General features: G+C 42.6%; 1 protein-coding gene across 1 annotated transcript in view; it reads right to left on the bottom strand.

Moving 5' to 3' along the window:
- slc1a7b (solute carrier family 1 member 7b) overlaps positions 1 to 25,504 on the bottom strand; it is a 79,462-nt gene that overhangs the window by 38,659 nt on the left and 15,299 nt on the right. Inside the window, exon 2 of the mRNA XM_034235008.1 lies at positions 9,262 to 9,341. Within this exon, the coding sequence (XP_034090899.1) occupies positions 9,262 to 9,341 (80 nt within the window). The remainder of the gene's footprint in view (positions 1 to 9,261; positions 9,342 to 25,504) is intronic.

Raw genomic sequence — 25,504 nt, 5'->3', positions numbered from 1 at the left:
CATCATGTAGACAGCCAGTCACCCTCTGTGAGGCAGAGTCAGACCCACATTTGCGCAGCGTTGCGTTCACAATACATACATAAAAAAAAAAATCCTCAGGCCAGCAGGCCACTTAACAGGCCAGGCCATCGGGAAAGCTCCCGGTCCTCCCAATGGCCCGTCCGGGCCTGGCTGTGAGTCGGTGTGTGAGCACACACACAAACTCCCAGCCAGGCTGTGGGTGTGTGTGTGTGTGTTCGGGCTGGTCTCGGCTGGGTTTCGCTGTGTCTCACTGTCTCGCAGACGGCCACTGGGCTCATAGGGAGGGGGGGGGGGGGGGCGGGCAGGATCTCCAAGTCGTTTAGGACAGAGAGTAAATACATAGTAAATATATAGTAAATATATAGTACATATACTATACAGAGATGTTGTATGAGAAACACATTTGTATTTTTATTTTTTTTGGAAAATTGCACAATATAAATCTATTTTAGTATACCACCAATGGAATTATGATCAGTAGAAATGGCCATGAAATGGGACCTTCAAAGTGGACCTATTATGCTATATTGGAAAAATACACTGTAGGGCCATACCTATACAAAACATGTCTGTTATGTCAAGTTTTTTGCTTAAAATACCAAACAGATCACCCATTGTAGCCATGCCTCACCTCATACTGCTCATACCCCTCTTTTGCAGCCCTGTTGCAAACAGGCTGATTCTGCTGCTAGCGACGCCCCTTTGTAGCGTCATGCAGCTTTCCCCTGCTACCGGGAGAAGCTCAGCTAAACGCTGCGGTGATTAAATGGCATGTTATGCTCCTAACGACTAACCAAGCTTTATTTCTGAAACAGTATGGAGCTCAAACCTTTCTCTCACGCAGGGTTTACCTCAAGGACATTACGTTACACATATTCTCTCTAGTAACCTACAGCGTTAGCTCCATGGCTAGCTCTGAGTGTTAGCATGCTTGCTAATGTGTGTTGTGTTCTGACACTTTGTGAGTTCCCTGACACACCGAGGGCACATATTTATGTATAAAAGACGTCAAAAAGTGCATTTTGCATGATAGGTCCCCTTTAACTTCTGCCATGCTGATTAACAATGAGTGACCACACCTGGAGCCACTTTGCACCAACAGCCCTGCCTATAAATGGAAGGAGAAGAGCAGCAGAAGACAGACTGAGACTGGGAGAGACTGAAGGAGACAGCAGAGGCAGAACACAGCAGGAGCAGAGGCACAGGCGAACAGGAATTAAGAGACCACGGCAGTCTCGGAGAGTGTCGACGGAGCACCTTTGCAGGCCTGGAAAGACTCTGGTTTTGAAGAAAATACTTTGAACTAGTAATGGGCAAATGAAGCTTTGAATGAAGCATCAAACCACTTGGACAATTGTTTCGAAATAGGTTAATTTCTCGAAGCTTCAGTTACAGCAACCTCTCCTGGCGAAGTGCAAGGCTGCAGTGGGTATGCAACGTATCTTTTTGCCTTGAAAAATATTCGATGCACACAAACGCTAAGACTGACTATCATGTTCTATTTGCAATTAAAGATTGATAATTGTGTGTATTGGGTTTTTGAGAAGAGAGTGTTGGAGAATGTGGCATTGGTTGGGTGTGCTTGTGTAATTATGGCAGGGGGTAATTATGTGGGATGGGGAACACTCAAATATCTTTATTGAGGTAGCCTACATTATTCTTTTTATTTTGTATTTTTCTAAAGGCTTTTTTTTGTCCGGAGAGGGCCTTTTATCAGTTATAGTAGTGAAGTTGAAAAGCGGGCAATGATTAAAAGTTAATCCATTCCGGGATCCGAACCAGTTGCAAGGAGGACGTTGCCGCATGCGGGCTGCTGGCTCTATCCGCTGGGCTATTTATTCTTTAAACTGTTGAACTTTTTTTTAATACTCATAATTGTCATTTTGTTCACAACTTCTCCACATTTTGAAGTGTTTCCCGAGCCAGAACGACCTATCTTTCTTCCTGGCTTGCTCTATAATAATCAAATACAAATGCAATACCAACAACAACTCAACAGCATCAACGCAAACTACGACAACAGTGGTGTAATGGGCCCCCACTTATTTGGAGCATGATCTTTTTTTAATAGTCTAATAAATATAAAATTATTGCCAGTGTTATCAGTTGCAAGTGTGTATTTGTTGTAATAATGACAAAAACATAATACATTTCACAATATAATAAAAAATAAAAACGATTTCCTTAAAGAAGTATGATTCGTCATCACGCTCGTGACCCCGCGGCGAGCTGGGGGTGTGCCGATTTTGCGGCAGCTCTTTCCCTCAAAAACGCTAACGAAAAAGCTCTATAATGGCAGGCAAACATTTTTTACTTGACTTATTTTCTAAAAAGAATATAATTCACAAGAAGAAAGAGGTGAGAAGAGCCGCCTAAAGACGTGGATAATGCTTGCACTAACGTTAACGTTAGCTGCGCTAGCAACGTTCCCCTGGCTAGCTCAAGCTCACCTTTCCCAGAGGTATGGACGGAGGAGATGTGGCGGAGGAAACAAGAGGCATATCCGTGGATAGACTGCAAAGCTGGGAAACTGGGCTGCAAAGTCTCTTAATAATGGACCAAGAGTCTCTTTAAATAAAGCTGATGATGATGATGATGTGGACCTGTCTGCCCGTTTTGTGAGTGCACTGTGCGCTTGCGCACTTGTGTGGCATTGTTTGGGATGACCTAATTAAAATAGCGTCCCCCCAGTAAAAAAATCCCCAATACACCAGACAACAACCCACACATTGCGCATTGTTTAGAGCGGTTATAAAGTGTTGAAGCGCTCACATTTGAAACTGTTTCAACTTGTCACCTGTCAGAATCGAGATGAGGCAGTGCATTGAATCACCTGATTGGACGGTGAACCAGTGAGTTGATTCATTCTGGAAACGAAGCAGTCGCTGCTTCAGACGTCATATGTCACGTGATTTGAAGCAAGCTTCGAAGCACTGCTTCTATAGAGTGGCGAAGTCACGCCCATCTACTTCCGGTCCATGGGACCTTATTTCCGAAAAATTATGTATTGAAGTCAATGGAGAGAGAAAACTTATCTTTCGATCCCGTTTGAATTGTGCCACGAATTACACATATGATGTTTGTCAATCTTAAAAAATTATTCCATGTCAAAAAAGTCACAGTTTGTCGTAAAACTGTTGAAATATAAGACTATGGAAAATACGCAACTAGAAAGACTACAAATCGCGTAAGTGATGTCATAACTGATATCACAATTGTTTTCCTCCGCTAAATATAAGAGATAGCTAAGATAAGATAACTTTAACAAGATGCCTGTGTGCTTAGTACCAGGTTGTTATCATACCAGCAATGGGTCTTGCTCGTTCTTTCGCTTCCCGTCTGATGAAAGGACCAGGAGTGGCTGGATCAAGTTAGCTACCTAGCTAGTAACAAGCAGGTTAGTTAGCATTACAGTCTTAGCCTTGTCATTTTTATTAGCCTTAACATGAAGTAACATTAAGTGACCCAAAATGTTAAACAGTAAGAGTAGTAGTCATATTTCGTGAACCCTTTGAAGAGTACTGTCACACCGGTGTGATCATTCTATAATACACCATTTAAGCCCGGGGGAGAAATGCTAATGCTAACGCTACATTAGCACCGGCGATCTGTTCTACTTCATGCTATCTGCACAAATGGTTGACATTAAACATTAAAAAGATCAGGCAGTTCATAGAGAGTCAAAGGCAGGCAGGCAGGCAGGCAGGCAGCTTTGCATGACATTCTTCTGGATGTGTTTAATTGTGTTGATAGTCAATCACTTTTTTGACAAGACAGTAGTGACGGCCATCTTGGTGACGTGTGTTGTTGTGAGAGTCTGCGAGACCAGAGATGTAGTTCATTAAAAAAATGTGTTATTTCATAGTTTTACGACACATTTTATTTTTTTTGACTCACACAATTATGCCACAATCCATTCTGTGTGAATTTCCTTGTATTACTATTTAAAAATGTATCAAAATTAAAATCAGATTTCAGTTAAATATTGAAGACGCATTTCACACAAATGCTGGCACTTACTGTAGTTACACACAGCATTCTCTATTCGCAGCACTGAACAAGTGTTCAGTCCTCGGAGGTATGAGACTGCCTGCAAAACAAAGTTTAAAATGGATCTTGATCCTTGTAATTATGTCAGTGCATCCTTGTCTCTCTCTTCAGGGCATTGCATTGATGATGGATATTTGCTCATGGTCTGCAGAGGGAGAGAACTGCTGCTGCTGCGGCTTATCCATTCAGTAATGAATATGAATTATTAGGTGCATTGGTCATAAAGTGAACTATTTTGGGAAGCATACACTCATGTTAAATCAATAACCATTAGCCACTCCACCAATAACAAAACAAACAGCTTTTTAATTACAGCCAAGCTGGCATCGCATCAGTGTAAGTGGTGTTTGCTGGATTTCCCTTGTGAATGTAAAGATGCTTAATCCCCTGCTTTCATTCAGGGACATAATGCAACACGCACGCGCATGCACGCACGCACGCACGCACGCACACAGGCAGACACACACACACACACACACACACACACACACACACACACACACACACACACACACACACACACACACACACACACACACACACACACACACACACACACACACACACACACACACACACACACACACACACACACACACACACAGAGAGTAATGAAGAGATACTAAAAGCAACAGTGCTGTGTGATAGTGTCCAACACAATAAACTGTACAATGCTAAAGAAGCCCTATTAAGCTTTCTGGGGGGTTTCCCTTTCCTGTAGTGTGTTATCTAGGTTTTTGTGCATGTGAATGGTCTGCAAAGGCTAAAATCCCAAAGTCCAAGGTTTGGTTTCAGACAGAGGGTGAAAAGAGGGGCTGCAGCACAGGCAGTATGAGAAAAATAAAGAGCTTTTTGAACATTAAAGCATGGAGACATGTACCAATGGAGGCACAAAATACAAATATGAAACCTGAAAGTTGGCATTTGAGGGCCCCTTTAAAAGGTCACTTTTTCATTACTTTAAGCATTGCCTTAGTACCTTAGTAAATGGCCCTGTTGTTGTTTTGACTTTTTTTAAGACGTTATAATGAGATTTTTTTTTACTCTGAGTAACAAGTTGATCATTGAGGTAAAAACTATTGATGCACAACATCAATACTTTCTTTATTAAATGTACAAATTCAGTTTTCCTAATTTTGCATAAAAAAAGGGAATTTGCACCACAATGTCAAACAGATTATACGTCAGTGCTGATTTCCTCCTTGTTAATCGGCAAAAAAACACAAGAAGCAGCATTTACCTTATTACGGGTGACATTAAACAGCCTTTGTTAATGTAAAAGTGAACAAGATCATAAAAGAAGCATCTTCTGCCATTCAGCAGTGAAAATATTCATTTTGCACTTTAGTTTTGCCAGATTTGAACTTGCAGCATCAGACTCCATTTAAAGTGCACATATCATGCTATTTTTAGGCAATATCATAGGTCTCAGATATATACAAATATATAAAAAACATGTCTATGAAGTGTTTTGCTCAAAATACCAAATAGATCACCCATTCTAGCCATGCCTCATATCCCTCTATTTCACTTCCTGTTTCAAAAGTGCTGAGTGTGGGTATAAAGCTTTAAAAAAAAAGGAGGGGTCTGAGCTCATGCGGGACCCGGCAGCTACTGTCTAAACTAAATACTACCGTGGTGAAACTCCATATCATGGATTATCAAGGGTTATTTCTGAAACAGTATGGAGCTCAAAGGCTTTCTCTCTTGCCGGTTATACCACGAGTTGAGTTCCTTTTTATTTCCTGCTTCTTCACACACATGCTCTCCAGTACAGGTTAGCTCTGAGTGTTAGCGATGCTAATGTTAACACCGACTATATTACGTCCAAAACAGTTGGGCATTGTTTCTGATAGAAACTTTCTGATAGGGCCGTGGGTCCACATTTCCGATATTACGTCATATCGGACGCAAATCTGGATCAGCTCCGTTGTACCCCCGTTTTTAGAGATTTGGGTTCGGAGGAAAAGAGAGAGGGTTTTATTTTCTGACGCTGCGTGAGTTCCCTGACACACGGGGACACATATTTATGTATAAAAGACATCAAAAAGTATATTTTGCATGATAAGTCACCTTTAAATGAAATGTGATTAAATTAAAGCCTCAAAGTGCTAAAAATCCTCTGAAATAATAACCAAAATGCCACATCCGAGGATATTTCCATCCATCCATCTTCTCCCGCTTATCCGTGGTCGGGTCGCAGGGGTAGCAGTTCCAGCAGAGAGCCCCAAACTTTCTTTTCCCTGGCGACATCAACCAGCTCTGACTGGGGGATCCCAGGGCGCTCCCAGGCCAGCGAAGAGACATAATCCCTCCACCTGGTCCTAGGTCTACCCCTTGGTCTCTTCCCAGTTGGACGTGCCTGGAACACCTCCTTAGGGAGGCGCCCAGGTGGCATCCTTACTAGGTGCCCGAACCACCTCAACTGGCTCCTTTCGACGCGAAGGAGGAGCGGCTCAACTCCGAGTCCCTCCCTGATGACCGAACTTCTCACCTTATCCCTAAGGGAGACACCAGCCACCCTGCGGAGAAAACCCATCTCGGCCGCTTGTAGCCGCGATCTCGTTCTTTCGGTCATGACCCATCCTTCATGACCATAGGTGAGGGTAGGAGGGGAGGAAAGGTAGACAGAGATCTTTGCCTTCTGGCTCAGCTCCCTTTTCGTCACAACGGTGCGGTAAAGCGACTGCAGTACCGCTCCCGCTGCTCCGATTCTCCGGCCCATCTCACGCTCCATTGTTCCCTCACTCGAGAACAAGACCCACCGAGATACTTGAACTCCTTCACTTGGGGTAAGGACTCATTCCCTACTTGGAGTGGACAGTTCATCGGTTTCCTGCTGAGAACCATGGCCTCAGATTTGGAGGTGCTGATCCTCATCCCAGCCGCTTCACACTCGGTTGCGAACCGATCCAGTGAGTGCTGAAGGTCGCAGACCGATGAAGCCATTAGAACCACATCATCTGCAAAAAGCAGTGGTGCAATCCTTAGTCCACCGAACTGCAGACCCCCTCCCCCACGACTACGCCTCCGAGGATATTTTATTTATTTAATTCCAATTGAATCCCCTCTTTGCTCTCCATCACATACCGCAAATTGCTTTCCCTCAGAAATGCAATAAATAAGCTAAGGAATAAATTACCTAAACATCAATAGGAAAAGCTCTAAAGACTGTTTGCCAGAAAATGAAAAGTTGAAATGTTTTATCTTAATGTGTTATCAATTCTACCTACTGCAGGCTAAGGTATTAAGATGGTTCAGTAGAACCATGGACGTTTTATTCAAGGTTTGGACGATGGATGTTAATATCTGACTTTTATATATCAGTTAAAATCTAACGTTATTATTTTGTGGAATGACTCTTCTTCATCAGCTGACACATCCACAAGCTGTGTGGTGACTTTTGAAACTAGTGCCATCTTCAGAAAAGAGTTGGCCTCACTGGTACTGCCTATGCTTGCACTTCAGGTCAGACACAGTTAACATGGCTCCTCGCCTTGGCTATGATATGTTAACTAACTTTAATGGAAGCATTACTACGGAAGAGGATTAGGGCCACATGATTTTTTTTTGGGAAGATTTAAAAAAAAAAAAAATGTTGAACCAAAAATAAAATTAATGTGGCCCTAATCCTTTTCCGTACATTACAGCCCTCAAAATGTAGGAAAAACACTTTTGAGGCTTCAAAGATGGGCAATTCTTAACACTCAATGACAGGAAGCAATGTTGTCATTATATTTTTAGTTGATCTTTTATGTTTTTTTTTTCTTCAAACTATTTCTAAAAAATAAATAAAACGTGGCCACATTTTATTTATTTTTCTCTCTATGAACCCTCCAGGGCTCCGTACTCCCGTGTCATATTTGGTTTTATTTCCTGTCTTTATGATTTCCCGCCCGTTCTGATTGTCTGCCCCACCCACCTGTGTGTTATCATGCCTGCTGCCCTCTCCATCTGTGTCTTGTCTTCGTGATTATTCTTGCTTGTATTTAAGTCCTGGGCTGGGTTGCAGTCAAATATTATTTTTTGCTCAGGGCTGTTGGATCGCTCTAAAATGATAGAAACGGTTGCTTCCTTTATAGTCCTTTAGTTACGGGTACATTGAACTATCCTTTACAAAAGAAAAGGAGATAAAGCTGTCTCTAAATTCATGGGGCTGCAACATTTAAAGTGATGCACTAGTATACTATCTTGGGTAGTGTTTCCTATTCGTTTTTTTTAAATTGTATTAATATTACATTTCAACATGTATTATTGTGTGAACGGTGATATGCAGAATAGTAGATGTAGTCGATGTTTAGGCCTAACATATACAGTATTGCTAAAAGTATTATTCATTGAAATGTTTTCATACAATCGTACTACTAATTGGGATTCTACAAATTCAGGAAGGTGAGCAACCAACCATTTCCTTTCAATTTGATTCAAACCTTGTTAATTAAGTTATATATTATTCACGGTTGTCCACTGTTTTAAAGCCTGCATGAAACAAAATCATAATGCATGGGGCAAAAATATGAAGATGCTCTTTTTGTAGTCCATTTACAGAAAAAGTGTTTTACCAGGGCAGACCTATGTCAATAACGTCAGCTGTTGCATTATATTTACTGCACCTGCATTTTTTTTGGCCACCACAGCCCTGATGTTTTGTTAGTCTTTGTCTGGTCCTTGTATGTTGTAGGCCTACAGTATATTGTCCATTGCAATTCTGCTCTGGTTAGCCCTTGCCTCCCTGAATGACCTAAAATAAAAGGTATTATCAGATTTGTCTACCTGTGCTCTGCATCAAACCCTGCTCTGCTTTATGTGACAGTTGGTTCATGTATGAATCCTTTTTCTTGTTAGTTCAAATATGTTACATTTTCGCTCAGCCTCAATGCTATAAACTAAAAGCATAATCTAGTTTTAAAGACCTACTGTGTGTAGCATCCAGTGTAAAAGTATTCATATAATAAAACATATTTATTACTTTTAGTCATATATAATTGCAGTGTAAAAATCTACGTTCAAAAGGTATTTTGTTATTTCCGTTCCTTTTCACTCACTCGGCTTTGAACCTGCAGATTTGGGAATATACATAGTAGGCCATGAATCAGAGAATACAGTACGTCACTGAAAACTTGTTATCTGCTTATCCAAAAGGTGAAGGGGTCAGTGGAGTAATGACGTGCAGGAGGCGGATGTCGGTACCTGGACACGACAAGCGGCAGAATCAGCATCTTCAGCATCCTCATCAGCAGCTCTCCGGGAAACTGGAAGTACTTCACCTCCTGCCAGGAGGAGAAAACACATTACGGTCAGTCGTGATTTGAGGAAGAGCATTAACAATCTTGTGAAAAACAAGTAGATGTTATTCAAAAAACAGGAACAAGACATTGTTAGCAAGTCTGGAGCAGTGCCGGAGCTGAAAATGAGCTCTGACTGCAACATCATTAAGATACATCAATTTTTCTCTAGCATATAAAATGTATGATTATAGATGACCCCTGGCTCGGCAGGAACATGATGACGGTTCAATTATGCCGTTAAGGCTCAAATGTAAGCTACTGCTATTTTCCTGCATCTTTTGGCCATTAAATGCTCTACAGGCATTTATAGTGTTTTTTATTCTTCAGTTCAGGTAGCAATGCATTCTACTTTAACTCTCCCACTGTGGCCAATCATGCATTTGAAATGTTCCTTTTCAGCCAAACATGAAATGATGCTTGAATAGAAGTGAGCCTGTGTTACTATTACAATACATTACATTTTATTTAGCTTACAATTTCCCAAAGCAGCTGACATGCACTTCAATAGCGTAGCCATGCCTTCAGGAGCAATTAGGGACATGTAGACTGCAGAGGCGATGGGATTGAACCCATGAAAAGCAGCTATGTGCATACACTTTGTTGGTAATAGGTACGCCCTAAAAATGAACTATAAATCAATGCAACTCTGTTTATGAAGGTAAATAAAGAACTGTGACTGGTCAGCTTAGCCGGCTTGTGTTTCTGATTGTGAAGGCTAGGTTTTGCAATGTCGTGACAAAAACTGTACACAGTCAGACACACAAAGACTTGCAAGGTAAAAACAACACAAGCATCTTTGTGGGTGCTAGTGGTACAAATGGCAAAAATCCTCTGACCTGATCAGAAGATACATCACTAGGAGAGTCGTCTTCACAAACACACAGTCATTTCATGCATTATTTATTCTTAAACTGATTTGCTTTAGTGTTTGAATCACAATACGGACCTATCCTTCCCATCAATACATTATATTACAGAGTGAGTCATACAAAATACAAATACTGTGATTTAACTATAAAACAACACACCCCTATAACATGGGATTTTCCATTCTAGTGTTACTATCAACCAGTGAAATCTGAAACTGTAAACTGGGTTAACTTCTATAATAATAATAATAATAATAATTCCTTACATTTATTATAGCGCTTTTCCAGATGCTCAAAGCGCTTTACAAATACACATTACACATATCATACATGCAATGGTCACCACTGTGGACAATACCCACAGGAGCAAGTTCAGGTGAAGTGTCTTGCCCAAGGACACAACGGCTTTACAGACGCAGGAGCGGCGGGTTTCACCCCTTGATCTGATGATCATTGCACAGTGCACTGCGCCACACCGTCCATCTTCACGCCTCGAAACACAATTAACAAAGGTATAGTTGCATTGCCGCAAATCAAAACTGAGATAGTGCCAGAGGTAGTTTTATCAGCAAAGGAGCCCTTACTAGATAGAGAATATACCGGGGACCCCCTTATGTACTGTATATCCCTTAAAATAATGTGATGTGGGCCACTGGTTAGCTCAGTGGTTAGAGCCGCTCCTGTTCGATTCTCTGTCTCCCCCTTTCACAAGATCTCCAATAAAAACCCTCTGGCCAGAAAATGGTAATGGAGCCCAATGGTAATGGAGCCCATTTTAGAATGATATTGCAGAATTCCAACGCTGTTGACATAATCTGTCCACAGACAGACAGCCAGAAATGTACAAATCTGGCGGAGTATTCTAACCTCTCGCTGCAGTGTGTGCAAACGTTATAATTGATATAAAAGCCTTTTGTAAAAACTACTGTAATACAGCTCTGAAAAAAATTAAGAGACCACTGCAGCATTATCAATTCCTCTGGTTTTACTATTTATGGGGATGTGTTTCAGTAAAATTACATTTTTCTTCAACAGTCACTGGAAAGGAATGGCTGCCATATAAAAATGTGGAGTGGTCTCTTAATTTTTTTCAGAGCTGTATGTTTCTAAGAGTATATTAAAACGGGGGGTTACGTATTGTAACCCTGGTTATATAAGCACAGGCGGAGCCCTCTACTGGACTCTATGGGTACTACCCTTAACCATGCTATGCGAGCATTCACATACAGAGTTGCATAAACGTAGCCGGCCAATCGGGGCGAGCCTACCTGAATGCGCGTGCAGGCCCACAGTATATAAGGTGGCTACGCCTCCTGACTGTCATCCTACACCCTCTTCAGCGAGCGGCATAGGAAAGACAGGGCCCCTAGGTAGAGGGCTCCGCCTGTGCTTATATAACCAGGGTTACAATACGTAACCTCTCGTTATATTTCACATAGGCTCCGCCCTCTACTGGACTCTATGGGTACAGTGGGTGGAGCCCTGATGGATAAACGCCCTGTCGTTCAACAACATCGACCCATCACACTGGCTGTTGACACGGCCATACCCTGTGTAGAGTGTGCACGGACCCCAGTGGGGAAGGCCCTCCCGAAGGCCCTCCCCGCCTGTTCGTAGGCATGTGAAATGCACTCGCAGAGCCATCCTGTCAGGCGTTTCTTGGACAGAGCTTTACCGGTCACAACCCCCCCCCCCCCCCCAAAGCACACAGATAGCTGTTCGGTGCGCCTAATGGAAGCCATGCACTCTACATAACTTGCCAGCGCACGCACCGGGTAGAGGAGGTGTAATTTAGCCTCCCTGGCCCCAATATGGGGTGGAAGACTAGAGCCCTTCAACTCTATAACCCTCGACCTGAACAAACTCCTTAGGTTTTTGGGAACAAAGGAGGAGTTCGGTCTGAGTGTCGCCCCGCTATGGTCACCCCGGATCAAAAGGCAAAGAGCGGTCAGCTCGGACACTCTTTTTACTGAAGTCAAGGCAAGCAGCAAAGCTGCTTTCAATGACAGAGCCTTCAGGGAGGAGCGCTCCAGAGGCTCAAACGGTTCTGTGACCAGAGCCTCGAGCACCAACGGCAGGTCCCATTGCGGGGAGGAGGTGTGCACCACTGGGCGCTGTCTCCTGATCCCTTGCAAAACACGCGCCATAACTGACTGAATATTACATTACATTGCATTTTTTTTTTTTTTATATAACATAACATAACTGACTGAAGGCTGAACTGCCTCAAAATCTCTCATGGCAGGACGAGATGGCTGCTGCATACACTTTAATTGTGGAATGAGCAAGCCCCCTGACTACCAGTAACTGTAAGTAGGACAGAATAGAGCCCAGCGTACAAGACAGAGGCTCTAGACTCCTTTCTTCACACCATCGCTGGAATTCCAACCACTTTGGCCTGTAACAGGCTGTGGTGGATTCTGCTCCTGCTGCTTGGATAGTCTGAATAACCTCGTCCCCCCTGTCTCAGCCTGCCCAGAGTGGGTAACGCCCCAATTGCACCTGACTCCTGAGACAGCGCCCTCCAGACCTGAGGCACCGTCCAGGGCTGGCCCACCGTCATCTGTGTCACCTCTGCCTACCATGGCGTCAAACGGCGACCTGGGGCCACTAGGATGACTGACAGACGTTCCCGTCTCACCCTCTCCAGGAGGGGGAGAATTAGACACAGCGGTGGTAAGGCGTAGAGCAGCTTTCTTGGCCGAGCCATGGAAAACCACAGGTCACAGTGGCTGTTGCGCCGGTTGGCGAACAGGTCCTCCTCCGCTCTCCCTAATTGGGCCCAGATCTGCTTCACTACCTCCGGGTGAAGCATCCACTCGTCTGACATGACCCCCCTGTTTTCCCGCCCAGGAATGTGGAGGGCCCTCAGAGACAACACATTCTCTGAAGCCCACAACCACAGGTTCTCCGCTGTGGTCAATAAGGCAGCGGAGCGGACTCCGCCCTGCCTGTTGATGTACGCCACTGTGGTGCTGTTGTCGCTCCTCACCAACACATGTTTGCCCTGTAGTAAGGGTTTGAAGTGCTGTAGGACCAACACTCAGTTTTCGAAATGGGGGGGAGCCAGGGGGAGCTCCCCTGAAGGCCGACTTTGAAAAATAAATAGGGGGAGCCCAAAAGAATCGTGCATATTTGTGTCAAACAGATTAGAAATGTTGAGTTTCTGTAAATAAAAGTTCTTGAAATAAATAATAGTCATTGTTCATTACAGTTTCTGAATATTTGTTTTATATTTGTGAATATTTCTGGGTGTTGCCATCTGTACGTGGCGGCGCTGCATTCTTTACGCTACTTACGTTGCTATGGTTACGGCAGCGATGCCGGCGCGGTATTTGATATTTTCATACTGATATTTTTTTTAACTCTGGCTTTGTAATAAAAAATATGGCGAAACGAAAAAACAGCCAAGCCTCGCTGCTTCTGGATTCACAAAAAAAAGAAGCGCAGGAATCTAAAAATGACAACGTGAACGGAACAACTTTTAGTTGACCGGCTGTAAGCGGCGTTAGGGTCGAGTTTAACAGCTCCACACCGAGGGAGAGGCCTGCCGATGCGGAGCGTGAAGAGGCTTCAACAACGGCCACAGCCGCCGGTGCCACCTGCACTAGCGAACGTTTCCTGACGATGCCCATGACCTGCCTTTTAACTGGACACAGAAAATATGGAGTGAGTGGAATGAAAGTTATCCATGGCTTTTCAAAAAAAATTGAAAATGTGGATGTGAGATTTGCAAAGAGACCAAAAGTATATTGATCTCCCTGCCGCTCGCAAAAAAATCCACCTTTGTGCACCTTTCACAAGAATGGATTCCGGGAAAAGTCAGCTGTGATCAACAGAATAATAAATGATAAATAAAGCACGAAGAGCCAGGCACACGAAAAAGCGCCACACTCCCTTTGAGGAGGAACCAGAGGCAGCATGCGGCTGAGCTGCGCCCTCTCCTCCTCCAAGCGACTAAAGCGCAGTGTGACCGAGGTAATCGATCCAAAGAGTCCGTCCGTGGATACGGGGGCCCCAAGGAGATCCTCACGATCTTTCTTCGAATCGAAAGAGTCCCAACCACACATGACGTGACCCGACTGTGGCCAGGGACATCACACGGCCAGCTGCGGTGGCCACGCCATGGATCCGATTGTTCATCTGTCCAATGCAGCTGTCCGCATTATCACTCCGGTCCTGATACGGAGAGGTGGGGGCGTCCTGTTGAGGAGTGATCAACGAAACGCCCAACACACCCAGATTATTGGCCGCTGCCGCCATCTGAGCTCCGAGCCGGAATATCTTATCCAGATATTCCAGCGTCTCCCGGTCACGAAGCAGCGGGGGCAGAGGCTTTCTCCCCTCCGCCCAACCTTCTGCCTGTGGGAGCAGATGGGCCGCCAGGCTCTCATCAAGGGGGGGCACACCGGGACACGCTGTGTCCGTGCGGCCCTGCACCCTGAAGATTCCCGCCATACTAGCCACTGGAGCCCTCGTCTTCAGTGGCTGCCGCCACGTCGCCTCCACACATTGCCAGATGTCTGGCAACGGGGGCGACACGAAGGCCGGCTGCGCCGGACGAACCGGGCCGTAGAACCCCTGACGGAGGTGGCTCACCGGCATCGGTGGCAGTGGTGGAGGGAGCGGTAGCCCCACACGCTCTGCCACCGGAAAGTCCCGACGGGCAGACCTGTGTGGACCCTCATGGAGGCCGGACCTGGAAGCGTCCGACACCGAGAAGTCCTCGTCGTCTTCCTCCTCGACAGATTCGTCAATTCGCCGGAATGGCGAATGTAAATGGCACCTTTCCGACCACATCCTGTTCCACCATCTCCACCACGTCGACTTCCAGCTGGTCCTCCGCCTCACCCGGCGAGACATAATGTGCCTGGAAATGTTCCAGGCGGTGCTGACGTCTGAGCAGCGGGAGCATTCGGCAGGCATTGCAGACCGGGGAATGGTTCACGCCGTTCACGGCTTGGTCAGGCCCCAAACACTCGAAACACAAGTGGTGGGGATCGGCGCCCGCAATCAAGCCAGGGAATGCAGGAAAGGGCCGGGTCTCGAGGAGTGGTGAATCCATCTTCGTTTACAGTAATCTTTTCCTCTTCTCACGCTTAATTTCTCATCAGTTGTTTGCTGCTCGCTGAAGAGAAAAAGGATGACAGTCAGGAGGCGTAGCCACCTTATATACTGTGGGCCTGTGCGCACATTCAGGTAGGCTCGCCCCGATTGGCCGGCTACGTTTATGCAACTCAGTATGTGAATGCTCGCATAGCATGGTTAAGTGTAGTAGCCATAGAGTCCAGTAGAGGGCGGAGCCTGTGTGAAATATAACCTACTTGGCAATAAAACCTGATTTGTATTAAATGCTAAACATATGTTTAAAGGTCACAGAGACAACTATTATTACAGTGTTATTATTGCCACGAAATATTGGTTACTTGGCTGAAAGCGTAATTACACTGCCATTACACTGTTTAAATAATATACACTATAGGTTTTTTCTAAAGGTGAAAATTGTCAATCTTTGTTCCGCTGATATTTATGCCTTTGAGGACAAATATATTAATTGCATTGTTCCTATACCATCTTGTTGGCCTTTAACAGATACACTTTGTTTGTTTTAAAATGTCTTTGAAGTTAGGAAGTTGGAATTTTATTTCATTCTGAAATGAGACCCATAATTAGTTACGATATATATTATACACATGAAATGATGTTCTTGTTTTCCTCTGAAGAAATCTATATAAAAGAAAACTGATAACAACAATACAATGGTCTCTTCATGCTCTACCTGATGTTGACAGCAAAGCCAGAAAACATTCAGTTTTCTGCTCCACTGGTAATTCAATAAACACTGCACAAGTTAACTATTTGGCATGAAATCCTGTCAAAATTGAATATCATTGTCTAGTCATGTGATTGCCAAGACATTTTTGAAAAAACATCCATTCTGTGATACAGAAGGTTGTCTACTACTAAGTACTTTACTCTGTCTTCTTCGTGGCCTCAGTAAAACCATGCTTTGGACAACGCATATTTTATGCAAACTCAACATTTCTGTTTTTTTCTGGCAAAAAAGTTTATTTTTCTGCTGTGGTCTGGTCTTCAGGTCCCCACAGCCGACATATGTCAGCTCTCTTCCCTCTAGAAAAACTGACTAATCATCTCAATCATAAATCAGGGACATTTGCTTCCCTCCTAGAGACTTTTACTCACTTCTCCTCCGAAGGAACAGGCTCATTGTTTCATCTGCACAATCTATTTATTTATTTATTAGATGTGATATTCCAGTGCAATATATATATATAAATGTATGTCTATATGAAAACATATATGTAAATGCACAAATGTACTTTTTTTTGTACTTTCTCTTTTTATTGCATTTTTATAAACTGCACTGTCTGATGTTGGTTTTGGGATTTTTGTGAAATTGTGTTGTTGATGTTGAAGGGTGTGTATTTGTGTGTTCAATATATTGAATGCATAAAACTGTGCAATTAATTGAGAACAGAAACACAACCATTTTGTAAACGAGTCAATTATTGACAATGCTCAAAGTAATTATGCTGTTATCAGATGCAAGGCACACATTCTCACTTATACTGTAAGACAGACTTTTGTTGATGATCTCTGCCAGAAATCCCTTCCCACTCACTTTTAGACCGCCAAAGCAAGTAACAAGAACCTGTTGTGGAAATGAGACCCTGAAGAAGGTGTGTTTTGCCAGAGATTTTTGCGTAGGTGCAAACAATGTTTTTGGTAAATGGATTATTGGTTTCACTTGTCCAATGAGTAAAAGCAAAGCAAAGGGGGAGATGCAGCTAAACACAGATGGGTAATGTTCATTTGAAACAAACAGGAGGACAGCCAGGAAATAACAAACTCCATGTTCCAAGACCCAGGAGTTTTGGGTGACAGTTTGGCAGAAGTGTTCCGATTTCACAGGCTTTCTGTGTATTTGTTGCAGTGTTCACCGGGCTAAGCTCTGGCCTCTATCCAGTGCATCAGTGGACAGCTGTTCTCTATGAGCTGATGTGTCCCCAGTCTAAATATGGAGGTTAGGGTAACGTGGGACACAAACAGCAGTTATCTGGGTGAAAGTCCTGTGTTTTTTTTACCCATCCACCCCTTCCCAACCACTTTTGCTCTCAGAATAGTAACTACGGCCATTAGAGGGCCATGACGTTTTTTTTTTTTATCAGCATCAGTGATGAATAAATCGATTAGTGGTTCCCAACGTTTAACCCTTTTTTCTATCTTGGAGTAAACTGTCGTCACCTGACTAATATTTATTATTGTTTTAAATGCTTAACAATAGCAGTGGAAACAAATTGATAAAGCAATTATTTACTGGGAATGTTGCATCAAATAGTTTTGCTGCCATTTTAAGGAACTTTTAATTCCTTTCATTTATGTGATTCTCTGTCTGCATTGTGCTTCACAGTTTACAATAATGAATTTAAGCACTTTGAAAAAGGTTTATTTTCTCCCTTACATTCGACCAGCGTCCTTTTAGCTGTAGCTGTTTGTTGTTTCAATTAGAGAGGAGAGTCTCTGTGAATATGGCAGCTTGTGTTCAGATTACCATTCAAATATGTACACCTTGAGTTACAAACCTACGTAAGTAGGTAACCACATTCTACATCAAAAATGTGTTTAAACCAAACCATGACATTCTCAACTGTAATCAAATAGGTTTGATGCTTGTTACCGGCTTGTGTTAAGCGTTCACTTTGGTAACATGTTTAAAACTGCCACTTTACTACGTTACGGAACAGTCGTATATGTCTTTTTGGAGTCATTGGTAAACAACCTATTCTGTTGTTAGGTTATGAGGACGTGTTGCCATAATCACACAGAGCTGCAGAAAAATACTTTGGTCTTACAATTCAATAATATCCCTTAGAAATGACGTTCACATACATACAACTCAATGGAACTGCAAATACCTTCTTTGAGAAATATATAATAATACATTTTATTAAAGGCGCCTTTCATGACACCCAAGGACACCGTACCATTTGTTAAGTATTCTATGAGGTACAAGCAACAGGTACAGCCCCCTCCGCGAGGTGAGGCCCCACGCAGTCTGCGTGATCTGCTCTTGATATTACAAGACTCAAGCCCCTGTGAAATGTAAACCCCAACAATGACCATCTCAAATCTGACTTTCTTTATGCTGTACCACAACATACAAAATGTAAAAGTTGCTAGCCTTGAAAATGAACATTTGACAATCCAAGGAACTGGTTTTGGGTTGGGAGAAGTCTTCTGAGAGGTTATTGTCGGATAATGTCTAAAGGATCACTTCTGAGCATTCTGAACATGAGGTGCCTTTTTACACACAGAGATTGTCTGTCAGAAACATTCACAGAGGCTTTGTCTTCATAGTCAGAAAAATGGCTTAAAGAAAAACTGCTTCAGTGAAGTTTCAAAGATAGGATTGGCATTTCAGGGGAAACAATTGAAGTTGTAACTGGTCAGTCATCCAAAGCAAACATCTTAGCTGGCAGTCACTGTCAGCATGTCCCGCTAATTTTCCTGTAAACAGGGGACAAAGTCTTGATTGTTCATGTCTTCAGTCCCACAAAGCCTTATGCAATTTTACGTACCGAAGCAATGTTAGGCTTACTTTTCTCCATTTGTTAAAACCAAAGCATAGGCTTTATTTGAAATGTGATAATCTTCGGTATCATGCCATTGTTGGACTGGAACCCTGCAATTGTCACAAACACTGTAGTAGTATTATAACATGATATTAAAGCTATGTTATATCTTATTAAAAGCTTGGATTAAGTAAGCATTACTTTGCTATCCAACCCTACAGGAAATCTTTGTAATTCACGACTGCTGGTGGGATGAGAAAAAAGCAATCACTGTGGCAAATAGGCTGGGACCCCCATACAGTATCGACGTGATTAATACAAAAAGTTGTGTATTGTTCAGAGCTGACGGCAGGGAGTATGAAGTTAGGGCTGTCAGGGGAGAGAGGAGGACGTGGATTGAGGGGCTGCAGGGCGAGGCGGGGGCATAATGACAGCTAAAGAGCTTTTCTGTTGGGCATTAAGCAGAGAGAGCTTAGTTTGCTGTATAAGAGCAGGATCAGAGGAGGTTTGTCTCGGCTCTGCTCATCTTGCACTCATGCATATGGGCCGTTGTGTATTTGCGCGTGTGTGTGTGTGTGTGTGTGTGTGTGTGTGTGTGTGTGTGTGTGTGTGTGTGTGTGTGTGTGTGTGTGTGTGTGTGTGTGTGTGTGTTAGTATGACGTTTGTGGTACAAGTACAGCTGTTTTCAAAGGACCTGTCGACAGGGCTGCTGCAGTGTGTGGTTTTACCAGCTCAGCATGATACAGAATGAGACAACAGAATGAAACAAAGCAGCAGCATTGGTAAAGAATATACAAGTTTTACTCATTACATTACATTACTTATTCATTTTCCATCTATCCATTATCCAGAATCAGAAGTACTTTATTTACCCTCAGGGGTAAATGTACCTTCATTCTAGATTAGAAATATATACAAACATAGAAAGATTATAGGTTCAATAGATTGAAGCCGCCACTAAAATGAGCCTGTGCCTTTGCTGAACGACAGCCATAATTACAAATACAAAACAGTAAAACTGTAGCTAGTGTTGTAAAGTTATTTTGCACATTTACTATAGTATAACATAGATATAGGCAACACAGTCTCACTCCCTGAACATCCAGGAGCGACGCTTGGTCAGGGTCCTGTGGCGTGCAGTTGTGACGCGCCGAGTCTCCTTCAGCTTCATAAACAGACGCAAAGAGCTTTCAACTGATTGCAATGTATTCCCATCGGCGGCGGTATTTGACGCTCAGGGAAGCACCGCATCGGTCCATGTCGGCGGCACTTAAAGGCAATGTGAGAGGATTTTACACCCGGAAGTAAGTATTCTCTTTACTGTCGATACATTTTACAGTGATATCTGCACTACTCATCAACTCAAAAACACCAGATTATCCTTATTAATTACACAACATTGATTGGTTTAAATTGTGTAAAATGCTTTTGTGTTTTCCCCCTTCGATTCGGAGAAACAAATATTTTTTCTGAGTTTAGGAGGGCAGAAGACACTACACTACCCAGAATCCTCAGGTATCGTTTAGGACTACGCCATGTGCTTGGCAAACCCCGTGATTAGTCCTCAAGCTCTGGGATTGAATGTTGGAGTGGCAGTGCGCAAAGTTTACGCCGAGCGTCAAACAGCACTTTGAAATGGAATGAAACCCATCGACAGCACACTATCCAAAACTGGACTCGAACGTGTCCTGGTCCTACCCCCCTTTTAGTCCGGATGCTGCGGCACCGCCTGCCAGATGGCAGCAGACAGAACAGTTTGTGGCTGGAGGGATTTCTTTAAGGTTAACCTGGTATTTTTACTCCACTACATTTATTTTAGTTACTTTACAGATTTGGATTAATGATGTGAAATATAAACAACCCTTAAATCAGACTTTAGTTACACCTCAGTCAAATTCAGTGAAGGTGATTGTCAAGTGCCAACAATTAGGCGAGATATTTCGTAGTGGGTGCTTGAAAAGACTACAAATGTATCTGCAGATCCCTATAAAGCATATTCATTACTCGTTATTCTACATAATGGCTATTTTGCGCATCCCTTTCAAGATTTCAAGATTTTCAAAGGTTTATTCACATATATTATACACAACTACGGTGTAGTTATATGCAATGAATGAAAAACTTGGGTCGCAGGTTCCTCAACAGGAAAAACTTGGGTCGCAGGTTCCTCCACAGGAAAATATCTTAAAATACCCACGTAATCAAACAAAGACATATATTTCAATTCCCACATTAAGAGGCCTGAATAAAAATATTCAAATATAAAGGCACAACAGTCAATAAATACAAAAATAACAGTCACATACAAACGGATGATGATGAATATATTACAGTAAAAATATGTACACTAGTGCAAAAATATTTTCCATAGCAGCCTAGTTAATGGGTCTCAAGTCAATTATTTGAATACTGAGAGTAATAAGACATTAGGAGGCTAGCTTAAGTCAACAAACTAATTATACTGTTGCTGCTGCTGCTTATGTAATCCGTGTAATAAACCTTTGACACACTTCATGCAGCAACACAAAGACAAGTATTCAGTATCTGACTTTTAAGTCAATAAAGGTTTCAGGAACTATCTCTATTGGGTTTCAAATGGATGCTAAGCTAAGAGAACACACAGCTGTAGTCAAAACAATTCTGATCTGACATTAGTTTACCCTGAATATACCTAAATTACCTTTTACGCACAAGAGAACTATTACTGCAGCTAGCAACATTACTGCAATTGTTCATTGTACAATTTGCAATTCCAATTTATTTCCAACCATTTGACAAAATATTGTCTCACAAAACATAGGCCCATTGGGTGGTTTACTTGTTGGTGCATAACTATTGATTGATGGGGCTTTTTAATATGGAATATCATATTTGGAATAGGGCAGGAAATACTCAATATTCAACTTTGTTGCATGATGTCAAGCCTATAAGGCATCAGAGAAGCTACTGTATCCCTATGGACTTCGCCACCACCGCCTAAAAAGGTGTTTATAAGATAGAGTTTTGATTTGTTGGTTTGTATGTTTCTGTCAGCAGTACTGCATAAAAGGTCTGAAAGGGTGTAGCTTGGGCCAAAAAACAAACAATTTTGAAGTGGATTTCATTTTCATTGGATTTTCATTGGATTTAATTTCATTACATTACAAATCCTTGGATTTCATTACACAGGGCGAAATAACTCATTATTTTTCACTTATGTACAGTAAACAGCCTCGGCAGCAGTGGCGGTTCTACGGGGTGGCACAGAGTGGCAGCTGCCACCTCAGAAAAATGCCTTGCCACCCCAGTTGGCAGCTTTGTTTTGAAAGAAAGGTTGTGGCTCATCGGACATTTATGAGAGAAAATCTCTAATGTCCGAGTGCAAGTGAATGCAGCACAAGACGCGAGCCTTGTAACCCCTCCCCCCCCCTGTCGCGAGCTTGGAAATAGGATTGGCGGCGATTTCATTTGAACGGGAGGACAGCGCAAAACGAGAAGCATTTCGGATCCAAGTAGACAGAAGGAATGAGGTATTTGCGGTCAGGGTATGGCTGGGGTAGGCTGGGGTAGGCTACCAAGAAATAGCTTAGCCCCACCATGAACAATGATGTTGTAGTAAGCAAAATAAAGTCTGCCAACTCGCGCGGAGTAAATTGCACAGACAGCAGTTAGTAAGATTGATTTCAGGAGCCACTTGTCTGGAAATACCAAGGACTAGAAACGGTTTTGAAAACTTTTGTCACGGAGTGATGTCTTCTTAATAGAACATCTTTGATAATGTCTTCTGGCCAATCAGAATCACGATAACGGCGCGGTGTTGTTGCAGGAAGTCCCGACGGAGAATACTTTTGCTGTAGTACATCTCTATATACATCGATACAACATTACGTGTTGATATAAATCAACACGTAATGAAATAAGACCCCACGGTTTGATGATTGATAGGTGTGTGGGCTGTCTTTCATTTTGACACACAGAACAATGGGGGCTATCCACCCTTATCCACAATGTAAAGTAATTCATACAGCCTCTTCCCTCTTCTCTCTGTGAGGAGCAGCAGGTTCAGCTTTCAGAACAAAGTAACACAAAACTAAAATGGCATTCATTTTTTAAAATATGTCGTGGAGTAATAGCCTAGATTTATTTATTTTTCTTCTCAAGAGAGTACCAGAATGTGTATTTTATGTTAGTATTTCAAAAAATCTCCTGGGGGAGAATCCCCCCAGACCCCCCTGCAGGGGTTGGGTTTTCAGCATGTCAACTCTTTCACTTGTGGGTAAATTGCAGGATTGGCTCCAGGTCGCCCTTTTTATTTACTACAAGACAAATGTGCCTTTTTATTTCATACAGTTCAATTTGGATTGAGACAGGGAAATAATCTAAACCTCACACGTGGCGTTTCACTGTCAAGGGGAGCGTGTATGTAATTACATTGCAAATACTGACTTGAGACCCACCATGCACTGTATGGGTTAGCCCTACCATAGATTACCCAACACAAATACTCTGGAGCCACTGTTTGCGGTCTACAATGACAGATAAGAGCCTGTCAAGTTTGGCTGTACTCAGCATGGAATCAAAACGCACCAAAGCTTTGGATCTTAATAAGTTTGTGAGGTGTTTTGCTGAACAAGAAGGTAATCGACACATTCAGCTGTTATAGGCATGCCAACTTGATGCTTTGCTCACGGATGACTCGATGAGCATAAAAAACTGTTAAGATGATGACCTTGCGTGTGTAAATATATTTTTCTTCTTTGTGGGAGTCTGCCCGCAAAAAACAGTTTCAAGTCCTGAGAAAGTCAAATAAGACGGTGTGTTAGGGTGCGTTCACACCTGCCTTATATAGTCCGGTTGAATTGAACCCTGGTGCGTTTAGCCGCTTAGTGCGGTTCATTTGGGTCGGTGTGAACACAATCCGAGACCTCTTAAATGAACTAAACAACCGGACTCTGGTCCGCTAAAATAGGTGGTCTCGGAGCGCTTGCTTACAAACGCAGTCCGCACCAAATAATAGGAAGCGTAGTATTTACGAGTCACAAGAACGCGGATGTCTTCAAAATCTTTAGCGAAAGTGTCTTTCAAGACATCCGCGGTTGTTAAGTTAAAGAGTGAAGCAGAATGAAGTGTTGAACAGTGTCGTGTAAAGTAAAAATTCTCCGTCAGCTACATAAAAGTAAGAACACCTGTCGTCGGTGAAACGCCCCTCCTTACTGCAGAACGTCTCTCATTATGTTATACTGTTTTTTTAACGGACGTTGTCTGATTATATAATCATATGCGCGGGCCGCTAGTGTCTGTTGATCTCCAGATTAACATTAGCATGAGAATAACCTGACGAAAGTGCCGATGCTCCATGGCGGAGGCTCCGGGAGAAATTGCCGGGATTTGCGTGTTTACCCGCTTAATGTCTGACCAATGGTTGAACAGCATTTCCGTGCACATGACTTGTGTTTATAGTCCGTTTGAGTTTTGTGTGAACGCAAACCGAACCTTCTGAAAAATGAAACAATGTAACGAACTGTCTTCTGGTGCGCACCATAGAAGCGGACTATTAGGTGTGAATGCACCCTAAAACTTCACGGCCCAGCCAAAAAAAAGTAACCACTTTGATTTAACTAGGACAGTAGGTAAGGACTTTCCACTGGATAATAACTGCAGCGATGTACAGTATATGTTTTAGCTGAATACATGTTTTTTAACCCTAATTAATGCAGTTAGTCATTTCTTTAATGTTTGTTCTTTCTGATGTAAAGTCAAGGTTGTAACTGTTTGCAGTAAAGTTGTGGGGCGCTGAACTGTTCTTTTGATTCTTTTGATTTATGATAGTAATTACTGGTCTTTCAAATTTGAAGGAGGGTGAGCAAGCATCTTGAGGAACGTTCATCATTAACTCCTCCAAAAAATATAGTTTATTTAATAATAACACTGAATATGTGAATCATAAAAGAGATTGACAGCTGATAGGAATGATATGACTGTTAATATTATCATATTCAGAAAGACACACATCGATGAGACAGTTAATTAATGTACTTATTGCAGCAGTCTGCATAGATTTGGTTCACATGCTGGTCTAAGAGTGAGACAAACTCATTCAGTTAAAATTAATTAAATTATGTCTGCCACCTTATATATTTATATGTATGGCTTTACTGATGTGCCACAATAATGTCACCCAATGATATTGAGTTAAAATATCAATATTGTGGCTTTCCAAGTTAACATTGATTGATATGACTGCGATTAAGGCGAGACATGGCAGGCAAAAACATCGTTTTTCAAGCACTGGTCAATTTTGAGATTTTGTGCTATTTTGATTCTACAACATGTTTTCTATCAGGCTTTTGGAAGGAAAACGTACAAAATACACATTTAAGTGTTTATTTGACTATAGTTTGTCTATTTGCGTCTGTAGATTTCTCCTAAATTCACCAAAAGTTAGCATTCTAACGTAACATAAGTACCGCGACCGCTGTGTGCACCATGTCAACAGAGATATCGTTGGAAAGCTGTGTCTCTCCTGCACAATGATCTCATCGGATCCAAATATGGTCGTTTCCTTTGTATCAGCAACCAATCGTGAAAGCACAAAGGGGTCTAAAACCAAGAAACAAAATCTCATTGGCTGGTGTCAATTTCTGACAACGTGATTCGTTCAGATGCGTCACGTGGTGTGCTAAAACACTTAAATCTCAAAATG

This window comes from Gymnodraco acuticeps, unplaced genomic scaffold (genome assembly GCF_902827175.1).
Source record: "Gymnodraco acuticeps unplaced genomic scaffold, fGymAcu1.1, whole genome shotgun sequence".
Taxonomy (NCBI): Eukaryota; Metazoa; Chordata; class Actinopteri; order Perciformes; family Bathydraconidae; genus Gymnodraco; species Gymnodraco acuticeps.
The sequence above is the reverse complement of the archived record's forward strand: the minus strand, read 5'-3'. Positions and strand labels throughout refer to the sequence as shown.